Source organism: Suncus etruscus, chromosome 1 (assembly GCF_024139225.1).
Source record: "Suncus etruscus isolate mSunEtr1 chromosome 1, mSunEtr1.pri.cur, whole genome shotgun sequence".
Classification (NCBI taxonomy): Eukaryota; Metazoa; Chordata; class Mammalia; order Eulipotyphla; family Soricidae; genus Suncus; species Suncus etruscus.
The window spans coordinates 147,990,187-148,014,742 of NC_064848.1; the positions used below are offsets into that span (position 1 = coordinate 147,990,187).

At 38.7% G+C, this 24,556-nt stretch overlaps 1 protein-coding gene across 1 annotated transcript in view; it reads left to right on the forward strand.

Annotated features, from left to right (window-relative positions):
• The window catches only part of TRIM24 (tripartite motif containing 24), a 93,710-nt gene that overhangs the window by 19,761 nt on the left and 49,393 nt on the right, over positions 1–24,556 (forward strand). The window contains exons 3-6 of the mRNA XM_049782649.1: positions 6,689–6,836; positions 17,334–17,466; positions 19,240–19,356; positions 24,339–24,453. Coding sequence (XP_049638606.1) covers positions 6,689–6,836; positions 17,334–17,466; positions 19,240–19,356; positions 24,339–24,453 — 513 coding nt within the window. The remainder of the gene's footprint in view (positions 1–6,688; positions 6,837–17,333; positions 17,467–19,239; positions 19,357–24,338; positions 24,454–24,556) is intronic.

Sequence of the window (24,556 nt, forward strand, 5' to 3'; positions counted from 1 at the left end):
AACATTCTCTTAATGTTGTCACTAAAGTTATTGTCTGAGGATTGACTGAGCTGTTTCATGTTGTTTAAGTCCTCTCTGTTCTGGTTTTTTTTACCCATAGAGCTTTGTGAACTTTTCTTCCCTATTTGCTGTGAGTAGTGTGATATTTGAAGGAGCTTACATAGCTGTGTGCTTTAGGAACTGGGGACTGGACCTGTATTTGATAGGGCTCTGTTCCTTCAGACATTCTAACTGGAGATGAGTAGAAATAAGAAGGATATTTTGGGTTCAGAATAGGGTGTTCGATCTAGAAGCAGCCAAATGTTCAAGAACAGATAACTGGATAAAGAACTGGTACATACACACCATGCAAACCTTTGGCTTTAAGAAAAGATGAAATCATGTGATTTTGTTCCTACATCTGGAAAGTATGGTGCTGAGTGTAATATTTATAGGAGATACAGAATGATCTCTCATCGTTGGGATATAAAGAAATATAGGGGAGGTGGAGCAGTGTCACAAGCCTTGCCTGTGCTAGCCTAGGATGGACCATAGCTCTATCCCCAGGCATCTCATATGGTCCCCCAAGCCAGGAGTGATTTCTGAGTGCATAGCCAGTAGTAAACCCTGAGTGTCGCAGGGTGTGGCTGGAAAATTAAAAAAAAAAAGGAAAGAAATATAGGGAGAATAACAGATGCATAAAGGAAACAGAAACTGAGAATTGGATTATTGTAGGAAGCTTCCAACAAAGGAGAATAAGGCATAGATGTGTGTGTGGGGTGTGGGGGAGGAGAGAGACACTGTGTAGGAAAGTGGACTTGTTAGAGTGTGTGTGTTGCTGGAAGGTTTTGTTTTGTTTGTTTTTTTTTTTGTTTTTTGTTTTTTTTGTTTTGTTTTGTTTGTTTTTGGGCCACACCCGGCAGTGCTCAGGGGTACTCCTGGCTGGCTGCTCAGAAATAGCTCCTGGCAGGCACAGGGGACCATATGGGACACCGGGATTCGAACCAACCACCTTTGATCCTGGATCGGCTGCTTGCAAGGCAAATGCCGCTGTGCTATCTCTCCAGGCCCAGGTTTTTTTTTTTTTTTAATAATATTTTTTATTTAAACACCTTGGTTTGCTGAAAGTTTTATGTTGAAAGCCATGCAATATTTTGGAACAAAGACAGTGGAGAGGAGATATTATACTATGAGATGAATGGAAGCACTATATTAGTGAGAATCAAGCTACTAGAATGATTAATATAAAGAGAGGAAAAGAAAAGGAAGGGAAGGGAAAGGAAGGAAGGAAGAAAAGAGGAGAGAAGAGGAGCGGAAGACACAATCATTAGGACTTAATATACTTGATTGGAATTAAGAGATGGCTTTCACAGAACTAAAGACAACAAGAAAGAAGGATAAATATCAAGATTTGGCTTTGAATATAATTAAGTATATCTGTAAAAATGAGATGAAGAGGGGCCATAGTGATAGCGCAGTGGTAAGGCATTTACCTTGCACGCGGCTGACCCACAGCGGACCTGTGTGTCCCATATGGTCCTCTAAGCCAGGAGTGATTTCTGAGTGCATAGTCAGGAATAACCCCTGTGTGTTACCAGATGTGATCCCAAAGCCAAAACAAAAAAATGAGGTAGAGATATTTTCTGTAGAACTATAGCAGAATATGAAGTTTTTAAATTTTTATTGTGGATAATTTTAAACACAATAGGGAAAAGGATGACTAAAAGGGTTTAGCATCAAAAATTGAAACACACTCACTGATAACTATTCTCAGTAGTCTTATGTTTATTATATGTATATATTTTTTTTTGGTTTTTGGATCACACCTGGCGGTGCTCACAGATTATGCTTGGTACTGTCTGCAGAAATGACTCCTGGCAGGCTCAGGGGACCATATCGGATGCCTGGGAGATTGAATGCTCGTTGGCCACATGCAAGGCAAATGCCCTATCTGCTGTGCTATCTCTTCTCTCCAGCTCTGTATAATCTGACTTATGAATATCCTGAAACTCCTACCCTCACCATTAGATTTTGTTGAGGTACTGTACCATTCGATATTTACCTGTATGTTTATATACCCAATATTTTTTAATAATCACAATTCAGTGCTGCTTCACTACCACTGTAGCACCAATCCTTTTCCATAGGAGTAGTCAATAGTATTGCATAGTTGTTGTTTTGGTTTTTGGTTTTTGCATTTTTTTGCTTTGCTTTTTTCTTTTGTCAGATAGATGTTGTACCTTTTTATATTTTCAACTGGGAACCAAGCCATTGGTTCCTTTCAGTTGGAGATGGTATTTTGAAACTGTGACCCCCGGAACCCTGCCCGCAGGGTGGACTGAGGATCGCGAAGTAATTCGTGGGTCACAGGCGGGATCCGACCTGAAAAGAAGAGGCAGGGAAAGAAATGGGCTCAAGACAAAATCTCTGATCAAGAGCCGAATTTATTGAAGCACAAATAGGCTTATATAGCATTACAGAATGAGGAAGTAAATTTCAGTATTTTTCCATGGTATCTATAGAAAAGTCGGGGGGTCATGCAGGATGGACTTTCCAGTTTTACAAAATACCCTTATATCGCACAAACATTCTTTTACAATGGTAGCGTAACAGGATGTGTGATCTTATCTTAGCAACTCGGGCGGTTTACTGGAACATCTTGTGACCTTTGCTAACTGACTTATGTGGCTGTTCTTTCCTTTAGGTCCATGGGCAAGTGCCACAGTGGCCGCCTGTCATGTACACAGGCCTTTGGTTTTTCAGGCATCAGAGACTCCATTTTGCTCTCTAAGTCTTATAGCTTCCAACATGAAACCACAGTATGAATGTTAGATGAATACTTATCTTTGGGTTGAATTTTTTGTAGTCCTTACAAAAAAATTATTTCATAAACACTTTATGATGTTTTGTTTGTTTTGGGGGAGTCATCATTTGCACAGATGGAGACTAGTACTAGCTCTGTACTTGGATCATGCTCAGAGAATCATAATAATGCTTTGGGTCAAACCCAAGCATCCTGCATGCAAAGTATGTGCTCAACCTATTAAATAATATCTCATGCCAAGAGAGATATAGAGAAAAATTACTTCATAAATATATCAGTATTTTAGCTTCAAAATTTTAAGATTTAAGGGTTTTCCTTTGAATGTAGTTGTGTGTTTGTTTTGGGGCCATATCAGCTGTGCACTCAGGAATTATTCATGCCGGGCTCAAATGACTATATGGGATGCCAAGGATAGAATCTAGGTCAGCTGTGTACATGGCTGATGCCCTACCTGTTATATTATAACTCCAACCCCTTCTGATTTCATTTTCTAATTTTTAATACTTAAAATATTGGTTCTTAATTGTTCTGACACATACTTTTCAATTTTTTTTTCTTAAGCTGTACATTTTGTACTGTAGGACATATTATATCATTTCTGGTATAATCGGGAACCATTCAGTTCAGTTTTTGGGTCGAGGGTTTGGGTCAAATCCAGCAGCACTCAGGGGTCACTCCTGGCTCTACACTCAGAAATCGCTCCTGGCAGGCTCAGAGGACCATATGGGATGCCGGGATTCGAACCGCTGTCCTTCTGCAGGCAAGGCAAAAGCCATCTCTCTGTCCCCCATTCAAGTACTATATATATATATATATATATATATATATATATATATATATATATATATATATATATATATATATATATATACAGATCTCAGCATTTGAAAGAACAAAAGCAATTATTTTGACAATATTGTTGGAATTATTAGAAGCTAAAACCTAGGGGAATGTTCTTGTGACCATATTGCAAACATCTGGAGAAGAGGGGAGATACTGCTTATTTCAGGCATTCAAATCTGAGAAGAAAGAAAAATATTTAGATATGAGGAGAAGGAAGGAAAAACCTGTGATGTTGATATCTCTGGAATGGGAAAAATGCAAACTAGATTTGACTGCTACTGGAGGTGGGAGTGGACATTGATGGAGGGCAATGGACAGTGGTGAAGGAATCAGTGTTGAAATATTGTATGCCTGAAACCCAATCATGTGAATATTTTTGTAATCTCATAGTCACCAAAAAGTTGGGGGGGATGCATTGACTGCTGATATGGGAAGGACTTGCTGCGACAGTGGTAGTGAAGCAGCACTGATTGGTTCAGTGTTAACAGAAATTGCAACCAACTAGGAAAATAAGTCAATAATTCTCTTTTCCCTGTGACACTGATCTCTCCAGCACCATTGGTTAGAATTTGCGGTAGAACCAAATTATATTGCTTGCCAGCTAAGAATATCAAAAAGTAGAATTGGTACTAAAAGTTGTATAGTTGTTTCTGTCAATAGAGACAAGCAGACTAGCAATTGTTATATGTGTGCATTAGAGATAATCAAACCATCATATTATACATTTACTTACAGTAAATTAAGTATATGGGTAAGTCATAGGGTAGGTCCATTTGTTTCATTCGATTTAATCTAAATATATGTAATATTTAAAATTTCATACAGTTTTAAAGTAGAAGCCATAAAATATGCTATTACCATTCAGAAAATTTAAGAATCCCACTCATCTCTCTAATTTTTTTTTCCCTTTGGTTTTTGGACCACACCCAGCAGTGCTCAGGGGTTACTTCTGGCTATCTGCTCAGAAATAGCTCCTGGCAGCTGCGGGGGACCATATGGGACACCGGGATTCGAACCAACCATCTTAGGTCCTGGATCGGAGGCTTTTGCAAGGCAAAAGGCTGTGCTATCTCTCCGGCCCTCATCTCTATTTTTTATCTATCTCTTAGGTAGTCATTTTCTTACTTTTCTGACTTAGCCTTTCATTTTTATTTGTCTTCTTTTGTTTGGTTCTGTTTTGGGGGGCTATATCCCTACAGCAGTGCTCAGGGCTAGTCCTGGCAGTCTTCAGGCAACTCTTTGAAGTGCAAAACAATCTATCTGCTGTATTCTCTTTAGCCCTGCCTTTCATTTTAAATATATAATTATAAGGAATAATATTACTTTTAACCTTGTTTATATTTCATGTATATATTTAAACTATAAGCAACAAGTCACCCACTCATCTCCATTTCTTAGATAAGGAGCATGATCACATCTTCTGCCTTCTGTTTATACTATAAGTTGACTTTATACTATTAAATTTGTATTGAAATTTGACTTTACTGTAAAAGGTATCCCTTGCTGTCATTTTTTTTGTTTGTTTGTTTTTATTTTTACTGCTAGGGATTAAATGCAGGGCCTCACGTTTCATCCAGCCAGCTTTCAGGTCCTCAATCCTCTGTTTAGTTTTTATGGAACACAGAGGAGGCGCTCTGTCTCCCTCTATCTGTCCTATTAATCACTGCACCCCAGCTAGCTGCTCTTGGAGGAGCCCCCTCTCCTTGCTCTCAATGTAGGTCACAGTTAAAAAATCAGTCACTCAATACAAATGACAAATGTAAAATGATTGTTGGCACTCCAAAGTCTAGCTTTATTAAACATATACTGTTAACCTTTGAGAATTTATACTTGTCTTACGGTTTTTAATTTTCATTTGGTGTGCATTGAGAGGTAGTCTTATATGATGAATGTAGCCCAAACCCTATTTTTTATTTTTTGGTTATTTGGGGGGGTCACACCTGGCAGTGCTCAGGGGTTACTCCTAACTATGCTCAGAAATCGCTCCTGGCAGGCTCGGGGGACCATATGGGATGTGGGATTTGAACCACTGTCCTTCTGCATGCAAGGCAAATTTCTTACCTCCATGCTATCTCTCTGGCCCCCCAAACCCTATATTTTAACAGGAAAAGTAGGGGTCAAATTATACACCCAGTCATCTTATACTCTGGAAAATATGGTATTTAAGAACTTTTGGGAGACTTCTTCAGACAGGACCAAAATTATTGTGACCTGCTTGAACTGTCCTCTGCTAATCTTGACTTCAGCTTCTTCTCTTGTCATTTCCCCCTTGGTTTCTTCACTTAAATCATATGACATTCTGTGTTGTTTGTTGTTGTTTGGCTCTGCACTCAGAAATCTTCTTGGCAGGCTTGGAGGACCATATGGTATGCCGGGGATCAAACCTGGGGTCTGTCTCGGATCGGCTGTGTGCAAGGCAAACACTCTATTGCTGTGCTATAGCTCCAGCACTGGTTTACATCTCTTTCAAGACATACTGAGTCAATAGAGCTGGCCAAATGCAGACATGGTAAACTGTGCGTGTGTGGGATTGGTTTCCTTCATCTTTCTTGATTGCTATTCTCAACATTTGTATTCTTCAGCCTATTTTATATTTGCAGTAAGGGCAACTTCTGTTTTAAAAGTGTATGATGTTTTGTTATTATTTTTGAACTATAATTTAAAACATGTCATTTAAATGTACAAACATTGTTAAGATAACTAATAGTAAGTTTGGTTGTTCTGTCACTTTTGTGACTAGCAGGTGGCATTCTATCTTTAAATTTCTCTCATAAATTGATGTCTATGCCCAGGCCTATATAACTCAGAGCTTTACAGTTTTACAGGCTGGAGACTGTTTGATCCTTCTTAGCACTGCCCACATGGCCAGATGAGATTTTGGGAATACAACAAAACTAAGTGCCACACTTAGCAAGCAGTACAACCAAAGCAGATGAGCACTGCAGTCAGGGATATGCAGCACCTCACCCAGTCCCTCACAACAGAGGAGAAGAGGGGCAAAGAGATGTGTCAAGATTTAACATGAAATATTTCTTTTACTAGGTGTGTACAAGCTGTGAAGACAATTCAGAAGCTAATGGATTTTGTGTAGAGTGTGTTGAGTGGCTCTGCAAGACCTGTATTAGAGCTCATCAAAGGGTGAAATTCACAAAAGACCATACTGTAAGACAGAAGGAAGAAGTGTCTCCAGGTAATACTTAGTTTTTCTTTTTCTCTGTCCCTCTCCCATGGCTACATCCTCCCAATACTGATTGTTGATATAAGAATGTCCATATTACAGCTGAAAATTGAGTATTTACAAGGTATAATTAGAGAATCCTGCCTCATAGCCATATTCTAGCCTTCTATTTATATTTCTATAAATTTTGTATTTGATACATATATAACCAAAGGCTTTGTTTTTACATAATTATGATTTCTTGGGTTGCTTGTAATAATTCAGTTCATTAAGTATAAAATTCAGTGGCCTTAGTGTTCTGCAGTTATCACCCCTGTTTAAATCACCTCCAAAATAAACTGTAAACATTAATATTAATGACTCACCATCTCTTATCTTTTGTCCATACACTTTAATTACAATTTCTGTGTATTTATTTATTTGTTTGTTTGTTTTTGGGCCACACCCAGCGGTGCTCAAGGGTTACTCCTGGCTGTCTGCTCAGAAATAGCTCCTGGCAGGCATGGGGGACCATATGGGACACCGGGATTCGAACCAATCACTTTTAGTCCTGGATTGGCTGCTTGCAAGGCAAACGCCGCTGTGCTATCTCTCCGGGCCCGTATTCATTTATTTTAAATAGTTACTGCAAGTGCTTCTCATAATATTTGGCCTTTTAAAGATAATTTTTTATTGTGATCAAAGTGAATGCCAAATCTTTCACAGTGATATTTTAGGTACATAGTGACATTGAATCAGGGCCATTCCCACCACAGTGTTGTCCTCCCTCCACCCCTGTTCCCTGCATGCATCCCATATCCCCCTTCTTTGCCCCCAGGCTGCTAGTTTAAGTGATCCCCACTGTGTCTAGCTTGTTATAGATTGGGTATCGATTCTGTTGTTGTTGGCTTTGGATATGGTGTTTAAGTCTGATCATTTTTTATTTCTACTCAATGTACATATGACTGTGTGGTCTTGATACCATCCATTTTTCCCCCTCAATATGAGGCAGAACAAGATGATTCAAGTTATGAGGTTCTGTTTAAAGGAAATAAAACAAAAAGATACAGATCTGGGGGAGTCCATCTAGAGGTTATAAATATCAATTTAAGAGAAGAAAGGGACAAAGGAAGAACATAACAAAAAAAAAAAACAGACAAATAAGAAAACAAAACAAAACAAAAAAACCCAAGAAAAGGGCCCGGAGAGATAGCACAGTGGCGTTTGCCTTGCAAGCAGCTGATCCAGGACCAAAGGTGGTTGGTTCGAATCCTGGTGTCCCATATGGTCCCCCGTGCCTGCCAGGAGCTATTTCTGAGCAGACAGCCAGGAGTAACCCCTGAGTACCGCCGGGTGTGCCCCCCAAAAACAACAGACAAACAAACAAACAAAAACCAAGAAAAAACTACAGTGATAAAAAAAAAAAAAACGAAAAGCACCACAGCAATACTGATAACCAAACAATAACCACGAGCCTGAAATAAAAAGAAAAAAAATGTGCTTTTTTTTTTTTTTTTTTTGCATAGTCACAGTAAATATTGAAATTAGAAAGGGAATTCCCTTAGCCTAAGAGATACAGGGTTTCTCTGCCCTGAAGCATACTGTCATGGGAATAACTACAGGCTCCGTACATGCTCTTTTTACTCCCATTGGTCTTTTTTGTTTTTGTTTTTGGGCCACACCCAGCGATGCTCAGGGGTTACTCCTGGCTGTCTGCTCAGAAATAGCTCCTGGCAGGCACGGGGACCATATGGGACACCAAGATTCGAACCAACCACCTTTGGTCCTAGATTGGCTGCTTGCAAGGCAAACGCCGCTGTGCTATCTCTCCGGGCCCTCCCGTAGGTCTTTTTATGGTGCCAGGGAACTTTCTGCTCAGTCATGGATGATAAAATCAGGCTTCTGTAGCTAGAAGTCTTGGTATTTGCACAGGTCCTAGGAAGAAGCCAAGGGTAGTCTTTCTTTACGGTTCTAGAAGTTCTGTTCCATCACTGTTGTTTTAATCAGACTTCTGTATTTGGTGGTCTTGGTTTTTCATCGATTCTAGGACGAAGCCTAGGATAGTGTCTTTATGTAGAAGATCTGCTCGGTTGCATTTAACTCAGTCAGACCTCTGGAATTAATGATCTTGGTTGCTGTACATTTTGTAGGCCAAATCCTAGGCTAGGGTCTTTCTTATTGGTTGCAGGATAAGTTCTGCCCAGTTATGGTTGTCACAGTCAGTCTTCTGTAGTTAGCAATCTTGGCTTTTGCACAGATCAAAGGATGTTTCTGATTTCATCTTATCATTAGGTGATGAAATAAGACAACCTGCATTTAGATCAAGTTGTTGCCTTTTCCTCATTGTCAGGGTGTCATATCAAAACTTGTGCATGTTGATGTCAGAGGAGTATTAAGAAGGGCCGGAGAGATAGCATGGAGGTAAGGCGTTTGCCTTTCATGCAGAAGGTCATCAGTTCAAATCCCGGCGTCCCATATGGTCCCCTGTGCCTGCCAGGAGCAATTTCTGAGCCTGGAGCCAGGAATAACCCCTGAGCACTGCCAGGTGTGACCCAAAAACCAAAAAAAAAAAAAAAAAAAAAAAAAAAGAATGTCCCAGAGGGAGTTTGATCCTGGAGCTGTTGCGGAGAACTGTGTTGGTTCTATGTCTTAGATCTAGGGTTCGGGATTGGATGGTTGCTGTCTAATCACATGGAGTCTAAGTTGGGTCCACATGACATAAGTTTTTTTTTGTTTGTTTTGTTTGGTTTTGGTTTTGGTTTTTGGGTCACACCCGGCAGTGTTCAAGGGTTACTCCTGGCTCTACACTCAGAAATTGCTCCTGGCAGGCTCGAGGAACCATATGGGATGCCGGTATTTGAATCTTCGTCCTTCTGCATGCAAGGCAAACACTCTACCTACACGCTGTCTCTCCTGCCCCCACATGACATATGTTTAGGGTGAGAGGCGACCCAGTATTCTAAAAAGTATAGGTCCTTATCCCTAGAAGATAAGATCTTTTTTCTATGTATAAGGTTTCCCCTTTTGTAGTGTACCCATACAAATGGTGTTATATTATACTTTTGGTGCATTTTGGTGTTTGACTTTTTTTTACATAGCTGTAGATTTTCAGAGTTTAGTCAACATTAAAGCATTCATGAGTACTTTTTATGTTGAGGGTGGTATAATCAATACCTTTATGAACACAACTCACCAGTTTAATATTAATACACACAGTAGTTAACATTCACACATTTTTACATATATTGCACTGCAGCATTTATTATACCCCATGATTGATATGTTTTGTAAGTCAGAGGTTTTTTTGTTTTGTTTTTTTGGACTCTCCTGGCAGCACTCCTGGCTCTGCACAGGCTCAGGGGACCATGTGGGATGGAGGGGATTGAACCCGGGTCTTTACCAGGAGAACGACCTACCACTGTGCTATGGCTCTGGCCCACTTTATAACTTTTTTACATCAGATGTTTTTTGCACCACTTTATTCTTTATCTGTGAGTTTGTGTTTGTTTTAAATTACATGTATAAGTAAGATGATACAGTATTTGTCTTTCTCTTTGAGTTATATTTCACTTAGCATGATATTCCAGAATTCATCCATGTTATAAGAAATGAGACTTTGGGGCCGGAGAGATAGCACAGAGATAAGGCATTTTGCCTTGCAAGCAACTGATCCAGGACAGAATGTGTTCATAATCTTTTTGTTTGTTTGTTTTTTTGTTTTTGGTTTTGGTTCTTGGGTCTGGGGCTGGAGCAATAGCACAGTAGTAAGGCGTTTACCTTTCATGCGGCCAACATATGGTCCCCTATACCTGCCAGGAGTGATTTCTTAGTTCAGAGCCAGGAGTAACCCCTGAGTGCCACCGGGTGTGACCCAAAAAAACAAAACACTTCCCTCCATTTATTTATCTTCTTTTCCTTTTCTCTCTTCCCCTCTTTTTTCTCATAATTAACAAACCACATTTTTTTTTAAAACCACATTTTTAAAATTCACAGATAATACTCAACATGGCTGCTTTGGTTACAGCCTGATTATTGTAAATGATGCTGCATTGGAATCTGTGTAGCATTTCAAATTAGTGTTTTAAGGCTGAAGAGCTAGTAAAGGAATATTAGGTGTTTGCCTTACATGCAGTAAGTCATTGTTGGATCTTTCACACTGCATCTGGTATCCTGAGAACCAACAGAAGTAATCCCTGAGCACAGAGCTGGGAATTAGACCTGGTTACTGCTAGGGTTCCCCTCACTAAAACTAAATTAGTGTGCTTGTAATTTTCAAATAAACACCAAGAAGCAGAAATGTGGATAATAACAGTTGTTCTGTTTTTAATTTTTTTTTTTTTTTTTTTTTGGTTTTTGGGCCACACCCGTTTGACGCTCAGGGGTTACTCCTGGCTATGCGCTCAGAAATCGCCCCTGGCTTAGGGGGGACCATATGGGACACCGGGGGATCGAACCGCGGTCCGTCCTATGCTAGCGCTTGCAAGGCAGACACCTTACCTCCAGCGCCACCTACCCGGCCCCTGTTTTTAATTTTTTAAGTGATAGTTTTACCAAATGCTCCAAATCTAAATCAATAGTACCCAAGGATTCTACTTTGTGACTTTACTGAAACCTGTTGTTTCTTGAGTTTCTTTCTCATCTAACTTTAGGTGATAGCTCATCTGGTTTTGATTTGCATTTTTCTGCTGATTAGTAATGTTAAAATCTCTTTGTCAAGTCTGTAAGTTGCCTTTGGGAAAAGGTCTATTCAGATCTGTGCCCTTTCATTATTAAACCCTTGTTATATATCATATATAATACGTGTTAGTATTATATAACATAATATGTAATATAATAATAATTTTGTGTTTTTTTGGAGAACGTTGTAAACATTTATTTAAAAAAGGCTACAAAAGAGAAAAAATATATTGGACCAAAGGGGACAAAATTTGTCATTGTTTTTTTCTATTCTCTAGATTACCTTTTTATTTTCCTACTTTCCTTTGCTGTGCAGACGCTATTTGAGATGGTCCAACTTGTTTGCTTTTGTGGCCTTTCTTTTGGTGTGAAAGCTAAAACATCCCAAGAGCAATGTCAAAGAGATTTTTTCTTTTTGCCTTTTTTTTTGGGGGGGGGTTTGAGGGTTTGTGGGTCAACCCAGCGGTGCTCAGGGGTTACTCCTGGCTCTATGCTCAATAGTTGCTCCTGGCAGGCTCAGATGACCATATGGGATGCCAAGGTTCATCCTGTGTAGGCTGCATGCAAGGTAAACACCTTACTGCTGTGCTATTGCTCTGGCCCCAGAGATTACTTTTTTTTTAATAATTATCTTTATTTAAACACCATAATTACAAATATGATTATATTTGTATAATTACAGTCATGTAAAGAACACCCCCCTTCACCAGTGCAACATTCCCACCACCAATTTCCCAGATCTCCCTCCTCCCCACCCCCCCACACCTGTACTCAAGACAGGCTTTCTACTTCCCTCATTCATTCACATTGTTATGATAGTTATCAGTGTAGTCATCTCTCCAACTGCACTCATCACTCTGTGATGAGCTTCATGTCATGAGCTACACCTACCAGCCCTCATCTCTCTTGTCTCTGAGATACTGTTAAAAATGTCTTTCATTTTTCTTAAAGCCCATAGATGAGTGAAACCATTCTGCGTCTTTCTCTCTCCCTCTGACTTTCATGTACATCCATGTATAGGAAAATTTCATGACTTCATCTCCTGATGGCTGCATAGTATTCTATTGTGTATATGTACCACAGTTTCTTTAGCCACTCATCTGTTGAAGGGCATCTTGGTTGTTTCCAGAGTCTGGCTATTGTAAATAGCGCTGCAATGAATATAGGTGTAAGGAAGGGATTTTTGTGTTGTATTTTTGTGTTCCTCATGTATATTCCTAGGAGTGGTATAGCTGGATTGTATGGAAGCTCAATTTCCAGTTTGTGAAGGAATCTCCATATCGCTTTCCACAGAGATTACTTCTTACGTTACATCATATTAAGGATTATGTTAAAGTCTTCAGTTCATTTGAATCTTTTTAGGGTGCGAGCATATTTTGGGGAGCAGTAGTTCAGTTTCATTCATTTACATTTTTCTTTCCAGTTTTTTTGTTTGTTTGTTGGTCTGGTTTGGTTTGGTTTGGTTTGGTTTTGGGTCAAACCTAGTGGCACTAAGAGATTACTCCTGGCTCTGAGCTCAGAAATCATTCCTAGCAAGCTTGGGGGACTATCTGGGATGCCAGGAATCAAACAGGGGTCTATCTGGGATTAGCCGCATGCAAAGCAAACATACTACCACTGTGCTATCAATTTAGTACCTCTTTCCAGTTTTTCTAACACTATTGAAGTGACTGTTCTTTTCTTATTATATATTCTTTGTACATAAATTAATCTTTTGGTGTTTATTTCTGTACTTTTTATTCTGCTTCATTGATCTTTGTAACTATTTTTATGCTGGGGGCCAATTACATAGCTTCATAAAATAATTTGAAATCCAGATGTGTGATACTCTAGATTGTTCTTTCTCACAATTGCTTGGGCTAATTGGAGCTTTTTTTAGTTCATATAATTTCAGGATTGTGAAAAATGCTATGAGAGTTTTGACAGTTTTGATGGTGACTACATCCAACAGTTAGATTGCTTTTGGTAGTATATACTTTTTAACAAGATTGATTTCTTGAACATTCTAATTTATGAATACAGAAAATGCATTAATTTGCTGTTTTCTGTTTAGTATCTTAATTGTTTTCTGTAGAACTTTGCTCATTTATTACTCATTAATATAATTTAGTTTTAAAATGATTGGGGGAGAGAGGGAGGGAAGGAATGAAAGAACGAATGAATGAACAAATGATCCAACTATTGGTCTCAAGAGAAGAGAAAGTTGAAGAGGCTTGGGTTTACTCTGTCAATGAACTTATGTGTTAGCTCTGGAATTCCTCCCACAAAGATCAAAGGAGACAAGTTAGCAAAAAGCAGTTTATTCCAGCATGCTGGGGACCCTTAAGAGGACCTAATAAGCTATTTTATAGGGTTGTAGGAGCTTCAAGCTAGAGTTAAAATAATAGGTTCTGAGTACATGTTGCACCAACCATGGTTTTTTGGGTATTTGGTTTTTTTGTTTTGTTTTGTGTTGCATAAAATAATTAACGATGGGGCTGGATGGCGATGGATGGAGGCCTTTGTGCTTAGGCCCCAGTCACGTGGCTTCATCCCCCATCCAGCCGGCAAGTTCCAGGCCCAGGTGATCGGCGTAATCAAGACTCACTCACACGCAGCCATTAGGAAGCATCAGCTTTATTCATGCCCTATTCACCACATGTGTGTGGCCTATCTCATAACCTTTTAAGCACTAGTTATTCTTGGCCCTGCATCTAAACTCCTTTCAGCCATTTTCCTCAGAGCGCCCAGCAGCGCAGAAAGGGCCAAGAGCCAAAGGGGGCCAAAAAGCCAAAAGGGCAAAAAGCCCAAAGGGCCGAATTCCCTTGGTCCAAGCCTTATATAACATTTCCCAGACCCCTCCCAGGTGTGGGAGGGTCTAGCAGGTAAGGTTACACCTACTATCCGGTTCCCAAGACCCCTCCCAGAAAAGGGTGGGTCTAGGGTCTTAAATAGGTACACCCACAGTTTTGTTTTGTTTTTTGGTTTTTGGACTCAGGTTACTCCTGGCTATGCACTCAGAAATCGCTCCTGGCTTGGGGGACCCTATGGGATGCTGTGGATTGAACCAGGGTTCATCCCATATCCTCTGCATGCGAGGCAAATGCTAGCTAGCTGCTGTGATGTTGCTCTGGCCCCATGCATCAGCCAGGTTTAAACTGGTTGGGCTGAGGTAGTGGAGGTGCAGCTTAGGTGCCTGCCTACCTTCCAGTACAATTAGATTTATATCTAGTGCCCTTGGACTAAGGTGTTGCTAGGTATTTTGCATTCTTTAATTTACTTAACTATGCTGGTGTGTGTCCTCGAAGTCCCTGGAACTGGTTTATTTTTATGTCTGAAGCAAAGCCAGGGTTGCAGTAGCAAAATAGCAGTTACTATAAATTTCAAACTTAAATTCTAATATTACCTTCTAACATTAGGATGATGTTAATTAGGAATAAGGGGATAATTATGAGCCAAGACCTAACATTTTTTTTTGTTTGATTTTTGTTTTTTTGGGTCACACTTGGCAGTGCTCAGGGTTTCTCCTGGCTCTATGCTCAGAAATCGCCCCCAGCAGGCTCGGGACCATATGGGATGCCGGGATTTGAACCACTGTCCTTCTCCTTGCAAGGAAACGGCCTTACCGCTGTGCTATCTCTCCAGCCCCAAGACCTAACATTTTAAGTATTTTCTAAAAGGCTATAAGTGTGATGTGTCAGTTTTCTAAATCAGACAGTTTATAAATATTGGACATCTTGGGGCTGGAGAGATAGCATGGAGGTAAGGCGTTTGCCTTTCATGCAGAAGGTCATTGGTTCGAATCCCGGGGTCCCATGTGGTCCCCCGTACCTGCCAGGAGCAATTTCTGAGCATGGAGCCAGGAGTAACCTCTGAGCACTGCCGGGTGTGACACAAAAACCACACACATACACACACACACACACACACACACACACACACACACACACACACACACACACACACACACACACACACACACGACATTTTGCAATCCAAACAAAGATGTATAGTCACCTTGTCTACTAGCATTAATATCAGTGGATTTATGAATACAATGAAAGAAGTAAAATAGATTATATAAAAGTTATTAAATACATGTATTCTGGGACTGGAGAATAATACAGTAGGAAGGGCTTTTGCCTTGTACATGGCTGACCAGGTTTGATTTTTCAACATCCCTTATGTTTCCTTAAGCAGAGATTAGAGTATACCCTGAGCACCACCAGGTGGGGCTCCAAAACAAAACAAAATGTATTCAAGAATAGTCAAGGTGCTTGTTGTTTTTTTGTTTGTTTGTTTGTTTGCTTTGTGTTACTTTGTTTTGGAGCTGTGCTCCAGGCAGTGCTCCGGAGACCATATGGAATGCCAGGAATCAGACTTGGGTCAGCCACATGTAAGGCAAGAAGCACTCTACTCACTGTACTATCACTCCAACTCCCATTTGGCTCCCTCCCTCCCTCCCTCCCTCCCTCCCTCCCTCCTTCCTCCCACCTTCTTTCCTGCAAAAAAAAATTATTTGAAATTGGCAAAGATTAAACATATTTATACTACTCCTTAGGGTACTAAACACACCAGGAGCATAATGTGACACCGAGTTGGGGGAGAGACAGGAACACAGGTCATCATTATAGTTGTATACATTTCCCTTGATCTAATAATTGAATTTATTTTATGAAAATATTTTGTGGCTTATAAATCTCATGTTTATTTCAGCATTTTATATAGTATCAAAAAGTAAGATGCATTCAGTTTATAGTCAGACTATATATTCATTTGTTAGAATATTATAATAGTAAATAAGTGGATGTATCACTCACAGAAGATTATCGAGAACATGCTTAAGTGAAAAGGTATCTGCTGGGTATGACCTAAAGACCAAAAATCAAAAAAAAAAACAAGGTGTTTAATAGGTGGGTTTTTTTTTTTTGTTTTTTTTTTGTGTTTTTTTTTTTTTTGGTTTTTGGTTTTTGGTTTTGGTTTTGGTTTTTTGGGTCACACCTGGCAGCACTCAGGGATTACTCCTGGCTCTATGCTCAGAAATCGCCCCTGGCAGGCACAGGGGACCGCCAGGGTTTGAACCACCAACCTTCTGCATGAAAGGCAAACACCTTACCTCCATGCTATCTCTCCGGCCCCAATTGTTTTGTTTTTTACACAATACGTCCACTATCTATGGCATTGTGAAAGTGGAAAAAACAACTTTAATCATTATCTGTGGGAGTGGAATTTTTTTTCTGAAATATTTGAGTTTGCCTTTAACTATTCTGAGATAATTTTCACTTTCTGTGTAATCACTACTTGTTTTCTGATCTTTCTATTTTACATAAGCATACCCATTTTTATCTCATTTTAATAGACTCCTGAAGTTACTTAATACCATATTTTCCACTCCATAATATGCATCTTTTGGGGGAAAAGTGTATCTTATGTTACAAAAACTACGGCAACTACAGTATTGTAGTTGAAAACTATTCATTTATGTATCAGTTGTTTTTGGTTGGGACTTTTGCAAAATAGGATAAATAATTATTATTGCCCTTGATTTTATATTCTCTTAGGCTTTTGAATTGTATTTTAAAATCATTAAGTTTTGGACAAAGAAAGGATTTAATTGACTCACTAAGTTGTCTGTGTTGGTAGGACAAGTTCTAAGAAGAATTTTTAAAATACTATACTCATAGCCCTTTCTTTTTCTCTTGGATTACGTAGATCCTTTGAAAAATACGAAGCTCAGTTATATTTTTTCTTTTGATGTTGATGCTTAATTTTAAACTATATTGTTTAATGATTGTTATTAGTGAATCTAAATATAAATAGGTGATCTAATACTTATTTACTATTGTATGTTTTTGCTTCCCATTGTTTCTACAGAGGCAGTTGGTGTGACCAGTCAGAGACCAGTGTTTTGTCCTTTTCATAAAAAGGAGCAACTGAAACTTTACTGTGAAACATGTGACAAACTGACATGTCGGGATTGTCAGTTATTAGAACATAAAGAGCACAGGTATCTTTTATTTTATACATAAATCACAGTCCAGCTCTTGGATGACTTCTTATATAACCTAGACAATGGCAGTCTACTACTATTTTTGCTTTACTTAGCTAGTATTATTTTGTGTGCCCTATCACAAAATGTCAGTAGCATTCTGAATATGAGAATTCCCCAAATGATGCTGTGTGAATATGTATTATTTATGTAAGGGGAACTTACTGTTAAAAGCTTGAATTACCTAATATTTAAAATGCTGTTGCTAAAAAAATGTTATTGACGTGATTTTTTTTGGTCTTATATTGGGGGGCGGTACACCCGGTTGATGCTCAGGGGTTGCTCCTGGGGGCCGGAGAGATAACACAGCTCTTGCCTTGCAAGCAGCTGATCCAGGACATAAGGTGGTTGGTTCGAATCCCGATGTCACATATGGACCCCCATGCCTGCCAGGAGCTATTTCTGAGCAGATAGCCAGGAGTAACCCCTGAGCATCGCCGGGTGTGGCCCAAAGACAAAAAAGAAAAAAATCTCTCCTGGCTTGGGGGACCGTATGGGATTGAACCACGGTCCTCCTCAGTCCTCTTAGGCTAGCACAGGCAAGGCAGACATCTTACCGCTCCCACGCCACTGCTCCAGCCCTTATTGCCATAATTATGTACAGAGGAAATCCAATAGAACTTTATGTCTCCCCCACCTCTTTGGCCACCCTATTTATAATACAGTTTAGTTCATGCTGATATATTTGTGGGGTTGGTTTTTGAGCCATACCCAGCTCTGGGCTTATTCCTAGATCCTTTATCAGTAATCAGTCCTAGCAGGTTCAGGAGTGCTGGGGTCAAACCCAGGTCAGAACTAAGTAAGGCAAAAGTGCCCTACCCACTGTATTATTACTCCAGTTCCAGTGCCTACACACTTTTTAGTCTAACTTAGAGGCACTATGTTTTGTACATTTTGTGAAAAACGTAGAACGACATCAGTTTCTCTAGAGGTATTACAGTTGTCTTATGTAGTTTATAAAAGTATGTAATATTCACTTACGTGTTAAATTTTTTAATTCACCTATCTTAAATTTTATGATGCTGTTGCTTAAAACTTAACACTTAACGAGTCATCATGCTATCTAGGAGTGTTCTTCCCACCATTTATCCTACTGGATAAATTTGTGGGCCCCTCTAGCAAGCAATCTGCTGTTTAAAGTAATATTTTAAAACCTAAGCTTATAACATCAAGTTTCCTAATTAGATAATTGCAAAATAAATACATAAATATCTGTAAATATTATGCCAGGTCTGCTATGAATATTATCTCTAAAAGACCCCACCACCTCCCCTTTTGTTTTATTTGCATGAGGTTCTTTCTAGCTATGTTTGGGAGAGACCATGTGGTGGTGTCAGGGATGAAATCTCCCCAGGTGAACCTTCTCCCCAGCCTGAGACAACCTTTTCTAAAGGGGTAACTTTTTATTTCGTGTGGCAAGGTAGTTCTTATTGAATAGAACTTGCTTAGAAAGATATTAGAGGAGAAAGAAAGGAAAATGTATTAAAAAAAGAATCTGGGGTTATCCAGAGTGGGTAAAGTTAGCAAAGAGACAGATAACTTGGGCAAGAGCAAGACTTACCTTAAGGAGTAAATTTTGAGAAGACACGAGAACATGCCTTCTAGGAATATAGTTAGCTTTTTAAAAAGGTAATTATTTGTTACTTACATACTTTAAATGTGGTCTTTTTGCATGGCGTTTTAAAAATACATTTGAAATAATTGTCCATTTCCTATTGCCTATCTCTTCAGATACCAATTTATAGAAGAAGCTTTTCAAAATCAGAAAGTAATCATAGATACACTAATCACCAAATTGATGGAAAAAACAAAGTATATAAAATTCACAGGAAATCAAATCCAAAACAGGTAAATTTACATTTGTGGTATTAAAATAAGTTGTCTTTATATAATGTATTAAGTACATTCACTCTAGAATATGTATTTTCCTTAACTCTAGGTGAAGGTTGATCTAAACAAGTTGTAACATGTTTGATAAAAATTTTTCCAGAAGTTGTATGGTTTTTTCTTTAGCCAGAACATTTTAAAACTTTTTTTTTTGGGGGGGGGTGTTGTTTTGGGTTTTGGGCCACATCTGGCAGCACCCAGAGGTTACTCCTGGCTCTGTTCAGAAATCGCGCCTGGCAGGCACAGGATGCTGAGATTCCAACTAAAGTCGGTCCTGGATCTGTCACTTGGAAGGCAAACTTTCTAACTGTGCTATCTTTCCTGCCTCCATTTCAAAACTTTTATAACTGTATTTAGTTCATTTAGTTGGTAGTCATTGACAATTATCGATTATACTGTTTTGCTGTTAAACTTGGTGAAAGGGTCAGTTTGTGAGGGACTACTCCTTGCTTAGTCCTTAGCTATTACTGCTGGCACTCTATTCAAAGGACTGTTTCTGTTCCTAAGGGGTCTGCCTTTACTCTTTCCCTAGCACCTTTCCAATTTTAAAAGAAATGCTAGGATTTTAAAATAAAACCCACCAATTGCATTTTTGTAAGAGCACCTGATTACTAAGCTTAGGTATAACTCTTTGGGAGTTTTTGTTTTTGTTTTTTCTTTCTCTCCCATTTGCAGTGCATTTTTAGGCCACCAGAAGACTGAGATACTTAAGTTGTTTAACACACTTTTATTTCTTGTCAGTGACAGTGCTAGAGTACTTTCTGTCTATCCAAGACTCATGGCCCATAATTTAGTAAGTGAGTAATTCACTAGCCTCTTTTATACTGACTTGTAATTAAGACCTTTATAACATTAAAATTACATTTTATGCATTAAATATAACATTAAAAATAACATGTGGTGGAGGAGGAGTGGGAGAGAGAGAGATAGGCAGGTCTAAGTTTGATCCTTAGCACAGAATGGGTCCACACAGTGTGTATGAGTACCATTCATAATCAATAAACATGTTACATTTTAATCATTTGAAACATAGTTTGGACATTTGAACTTTTTTCATGAAGGAATTCCCTGGATTATATTATTTCCTTAAAAAAAGATTAAACATGATTTAATTTTTCAAGACATTATTATATTTATCCATCATTATACATTGTTTTTTATTTTGTTTTGTTTTGTTTTTAGTTTTTCGGCCACACCCAGGTTACTCCTGGCTAAGCGCTCAGAAATCGCTCCTGGCTTGGGGGACCATATGGGACGCTGGGGGATTGAACTGTGGTTCATCCTAGGCTAGTGCAGGCAAGGCCTTACCACTTGTGCTACTTGTGCCCCATTATGTTTTTGTTTTTCTTACTTTTTTTTTTTTTTAATTTGTAACCACATCCAGTATCTTTTATTTTTCGATTTTTGGGTCACACCCGGCAGTTATTCCTGGCTCTATGCCCACGGCAGGGTTGGGAGACCATATGGGATGCTGGGATTCGAACCACCGTTCTTCTGCATGCAAGGCAAATGCCTTACCACCGTGCTATCTCTCCAGCCACTCGGTTCTTCTTTTAACTTTCTCTTTTAGTATAAATAGATATAATTTCCTTTTTCATGTTGTAATCAGCACTACATTTTATCAAAGAGGATAATTGGTGACTTAAATGCTTATGTATCTGAATAGTAGTAAATTAGTAAAGAACATGGAATAGTAAAAAGAAGTAATTACTGGGATTTCTATCATCAGTGGCTAAAGAGAACAACTGGAAATTTATTATAAGTAAAAGATCTACTCTTAGGAATTTTATGCTTTGGACTTGTTTTACTCTTTCACTATAGATGATAAGGACTATGGGCCTAGAAGGGTTAGTTTTTTTTTTTGTTCGGTTTGTTGGTTTAGGTTTAGAGTCCACACCCCTAGACATGCTTAGGGATTACACCTTGTGTTACACTCGGAGCTATATGAGCTGCCAGATATCAAACCCTGGCTTGGCCATGTGCAAGGCAAAGACCTACCTGTTCTACTATTGCTCTAGCCCTAGAGATCACTTTCTCTACATGTTAGATGTCCACTATTTATTCCAGAGACAGTTTTACTGCAATTCAATAGCATCTTTGGCATCTTCGTAAGCAGTTTGTTATTGTGGAGATAGGGAGAAAAGTGACCCCCGTCCCCAACTTTTAGGATTCTTCCAAGTTCTTTGTCTATATCTGGACAAAGAATTAACTGGGCCCAAACAACAAAGTAACAGTAATTACCAATGTTGAATGCAGAAAGAAAGAACCAGGGGCCGAAGAGATAACATGCAGAAGGTCAGTGGTTCGAATCCCAGCATCCCATATGGTCCCCTGAGCCTGCCAGGAGCAATTTCTGAGTGTAGAGCCAGGAGTAACCCCTGAGCGCTGCCGGGTGTGACCCAAAAACCAAAACCAAAAAAAAAAAAAAAAAAGAAAGAACCTAACATCTAGAAGGATGAAAGCAGTTTATTAACTAAATTTTAACAAGAAATGTAGAGGGGTCTTTACTCAGGGGAGTAAAAAGCCACCATTCACTTGTTTAGAATTCATTTCCCTTGGGCAAGGAGCCGTCCTCTGTTCTGCCCCTAGGGTAGAAGCTTTGTGAGTCACAGAGAATCATAACTCACTGCTAGAGTTCCAATAAGTTCCAATAAGCTTTAAGTATCCTCTTTTTTCCTTTCCTTTTTTTTTCAAGTGCCCCCAAAGGAAGATCACAAAAGGTAAAGGAACATTTACAATTAGAGGGAGAGTCTCATCAATTTTGGGTGATTTTAATGAGTAAGTTTGGTGATTTCAGTTGTCATATTCATAAATCTTTGTGGCCCTCTACTCATAAGTTTTCAGGGCCTTCTTAAAACTTTATTGCTCTCAAGGCTCTTTGGGGGTGTAAATTCTGTTGGGCTCTCATTAAAATTCCTGCTCTAACTCCTTATCATGTTCTTTAAGGCTTTACGTTAAGGTTCTTGGTTTTATAAACCTTATGTTCTCAGAATCCTAAATCTTGAATGCTCTCTTCTAAGGATTCTTGTTTTCATAAACTTTATTACTCAAGGTTTTTGGGTTTTAAATTTATTTGGGGTTCCTTCATTAAAATATTTGTCTTTGATCTTGTGGGAAGATTGCCAGAAAAGTGTGTTGTGTGGCCAAGGTCAAGGCTAACTGCTGCAGACCAGGTGTTCTTTATAGTGCACTCTCCCTCCACACTGCCAATTGGCCCTCCTAGTCAACTCCTGAGATCAGAGCAGTAGAAAATGTGTGTAATTGTAATGGAGGTGAAAGAGAAGCCCTCCAGCAAAAGGAAACATTCTTTGGAAGTTTTGTCTACTGAAATTATCAGTCACTGGCAAAGCACAGTAGGGACAAAGTATGGGGTGGCATATATTTGTATTACTGTCTACAGAGATTACCAGTAACACTGGATTCAGATAGATAGAACAGACTGAGAGAAGATTTTCAAACTTTCTCCATTTAAAATGAAACTCAAAAAAAGAAGGTTGTTTGGGAGGGTAGTTTGTTTGATTTTTGCACATTGAGGGCTTCAGACCTGTTCCAGAGTACTGGATCCAGTAAGGAAATTAGAGCAGTTATATTTTATAAATGAAATCATTTATACTAAGTACATGATTTCTATAAAAGTGAATCAGTTTTATCTCCCTGTGTTTTTAGTTTTGTTTTGGGGCCACACCCAGTGGTGCTCAGGGCTTATTTCTGGCTTTGTGCTCACTCCTGGTGAAACCAGGTTGGCTGCATGCAAAGCCAAGTGTCTTACTCACTATCTTCACCCTCTTTTCTGTGTTTTTAAAAGTCTGCTTATGCTTAAAGGCTTTTGTCTACTAAATTGGGCAGGAGGTCTGGGGTAGTCATTTGCAGCTAAAACTTCTTTGAAGGATTTTGTTTTTTAAATTATGGTATTAAAAATTTTAAGCATTGGATGATTAATAGGTTTATTTTTGTGGCCTACCTGATTATAGGAGTAGAATACTAGACCAAATCACCTTACTATTCATCTTTATTATGTGTGAAGAGGTCACTACTTTTCTGTGATTCTCTTCTACCATCATGAGAATTCAAATTAGTTTCAGGTGTTGTTTGGTAGAGGACCTCTTAAGGAAATAGAAGGAATGTAATTTTTACTTACTATAATAATGTTTATTGGGTGTCACATCACTTTCTGCTTCTATTAGATTATCCGGACAGTTCATACTGTTTATTTTATATCGCAATCCTTTTTTTTTTTTTTAAGTTTCTAGTCCACACCTGGTGTTACTCAGTTTATTCTTGATTCTGCTCTACTAATGAGCTCAGGATACCAGATAGTCAGCTGAATGCAAGGCAATACCTTTACACATTTCTCTAAATAGCACAGGAGCCATCTATTTCAATCTTAGTGAGCTAGCATTCCTAGTTTCTCTAATCAAAGGAAGAAACAAGGTAGTTGATAAGACAAAGTAATTATTGGGCCATTTATTTCAAAACAAAGGCTTTTTTTAAAGTAGCAGTTTATTGTCTTTATTTCTATTCAGCAATTTAGATGACTAAGATTAGAGTGTCATTTTTACAATTTCTAGTTCTTGCAATGAATACAAAGAGCTGATTTAAAGGCATAGTTTTGTTTTGCTTTGTTTTTATCATGTTTATAGCAATTCATCCATTTTGGTGCCAAATTGACTTTACAGGATGTCTCCAAACTGTATGTTCTCAAGATGTATTCATTCATTTTTCAACTTTATTTTTATTTTAACATTCAAGTAAGTGGCTGTCTTCCAGAAGTATTAAGTTTTTGCTGTCTCATCTTCAAGAAACTATTTACACTGAAGTCCCCTAGAAACAATAAAGCTGTTAGAGAGTGGAAAGAATATTGATCTAGTTTAGACATTAAAAACGAATCTAAAAAACAAACCTGCCTTACAGTTTAGTGTTTTTCCTCATTTTTTTATTTTCAGGATACTTGAAGTAAATCAAAATCAAAAGCAGGTGGAACAAGATATTAAAGTTGCTATATTTACATTGATGGTAGAAATAAATAAAAAAGGTAAAGCTCTACTACACCAGCTTGAGGTAAGTTAGTGTTCATGGGACATTGTTGCAATGATTTTATTTTCTGTGTTGCTGTTAATGTTAAATATTGGCCCTTTTTATGGCTGTTTTCATTTCTGTTGTT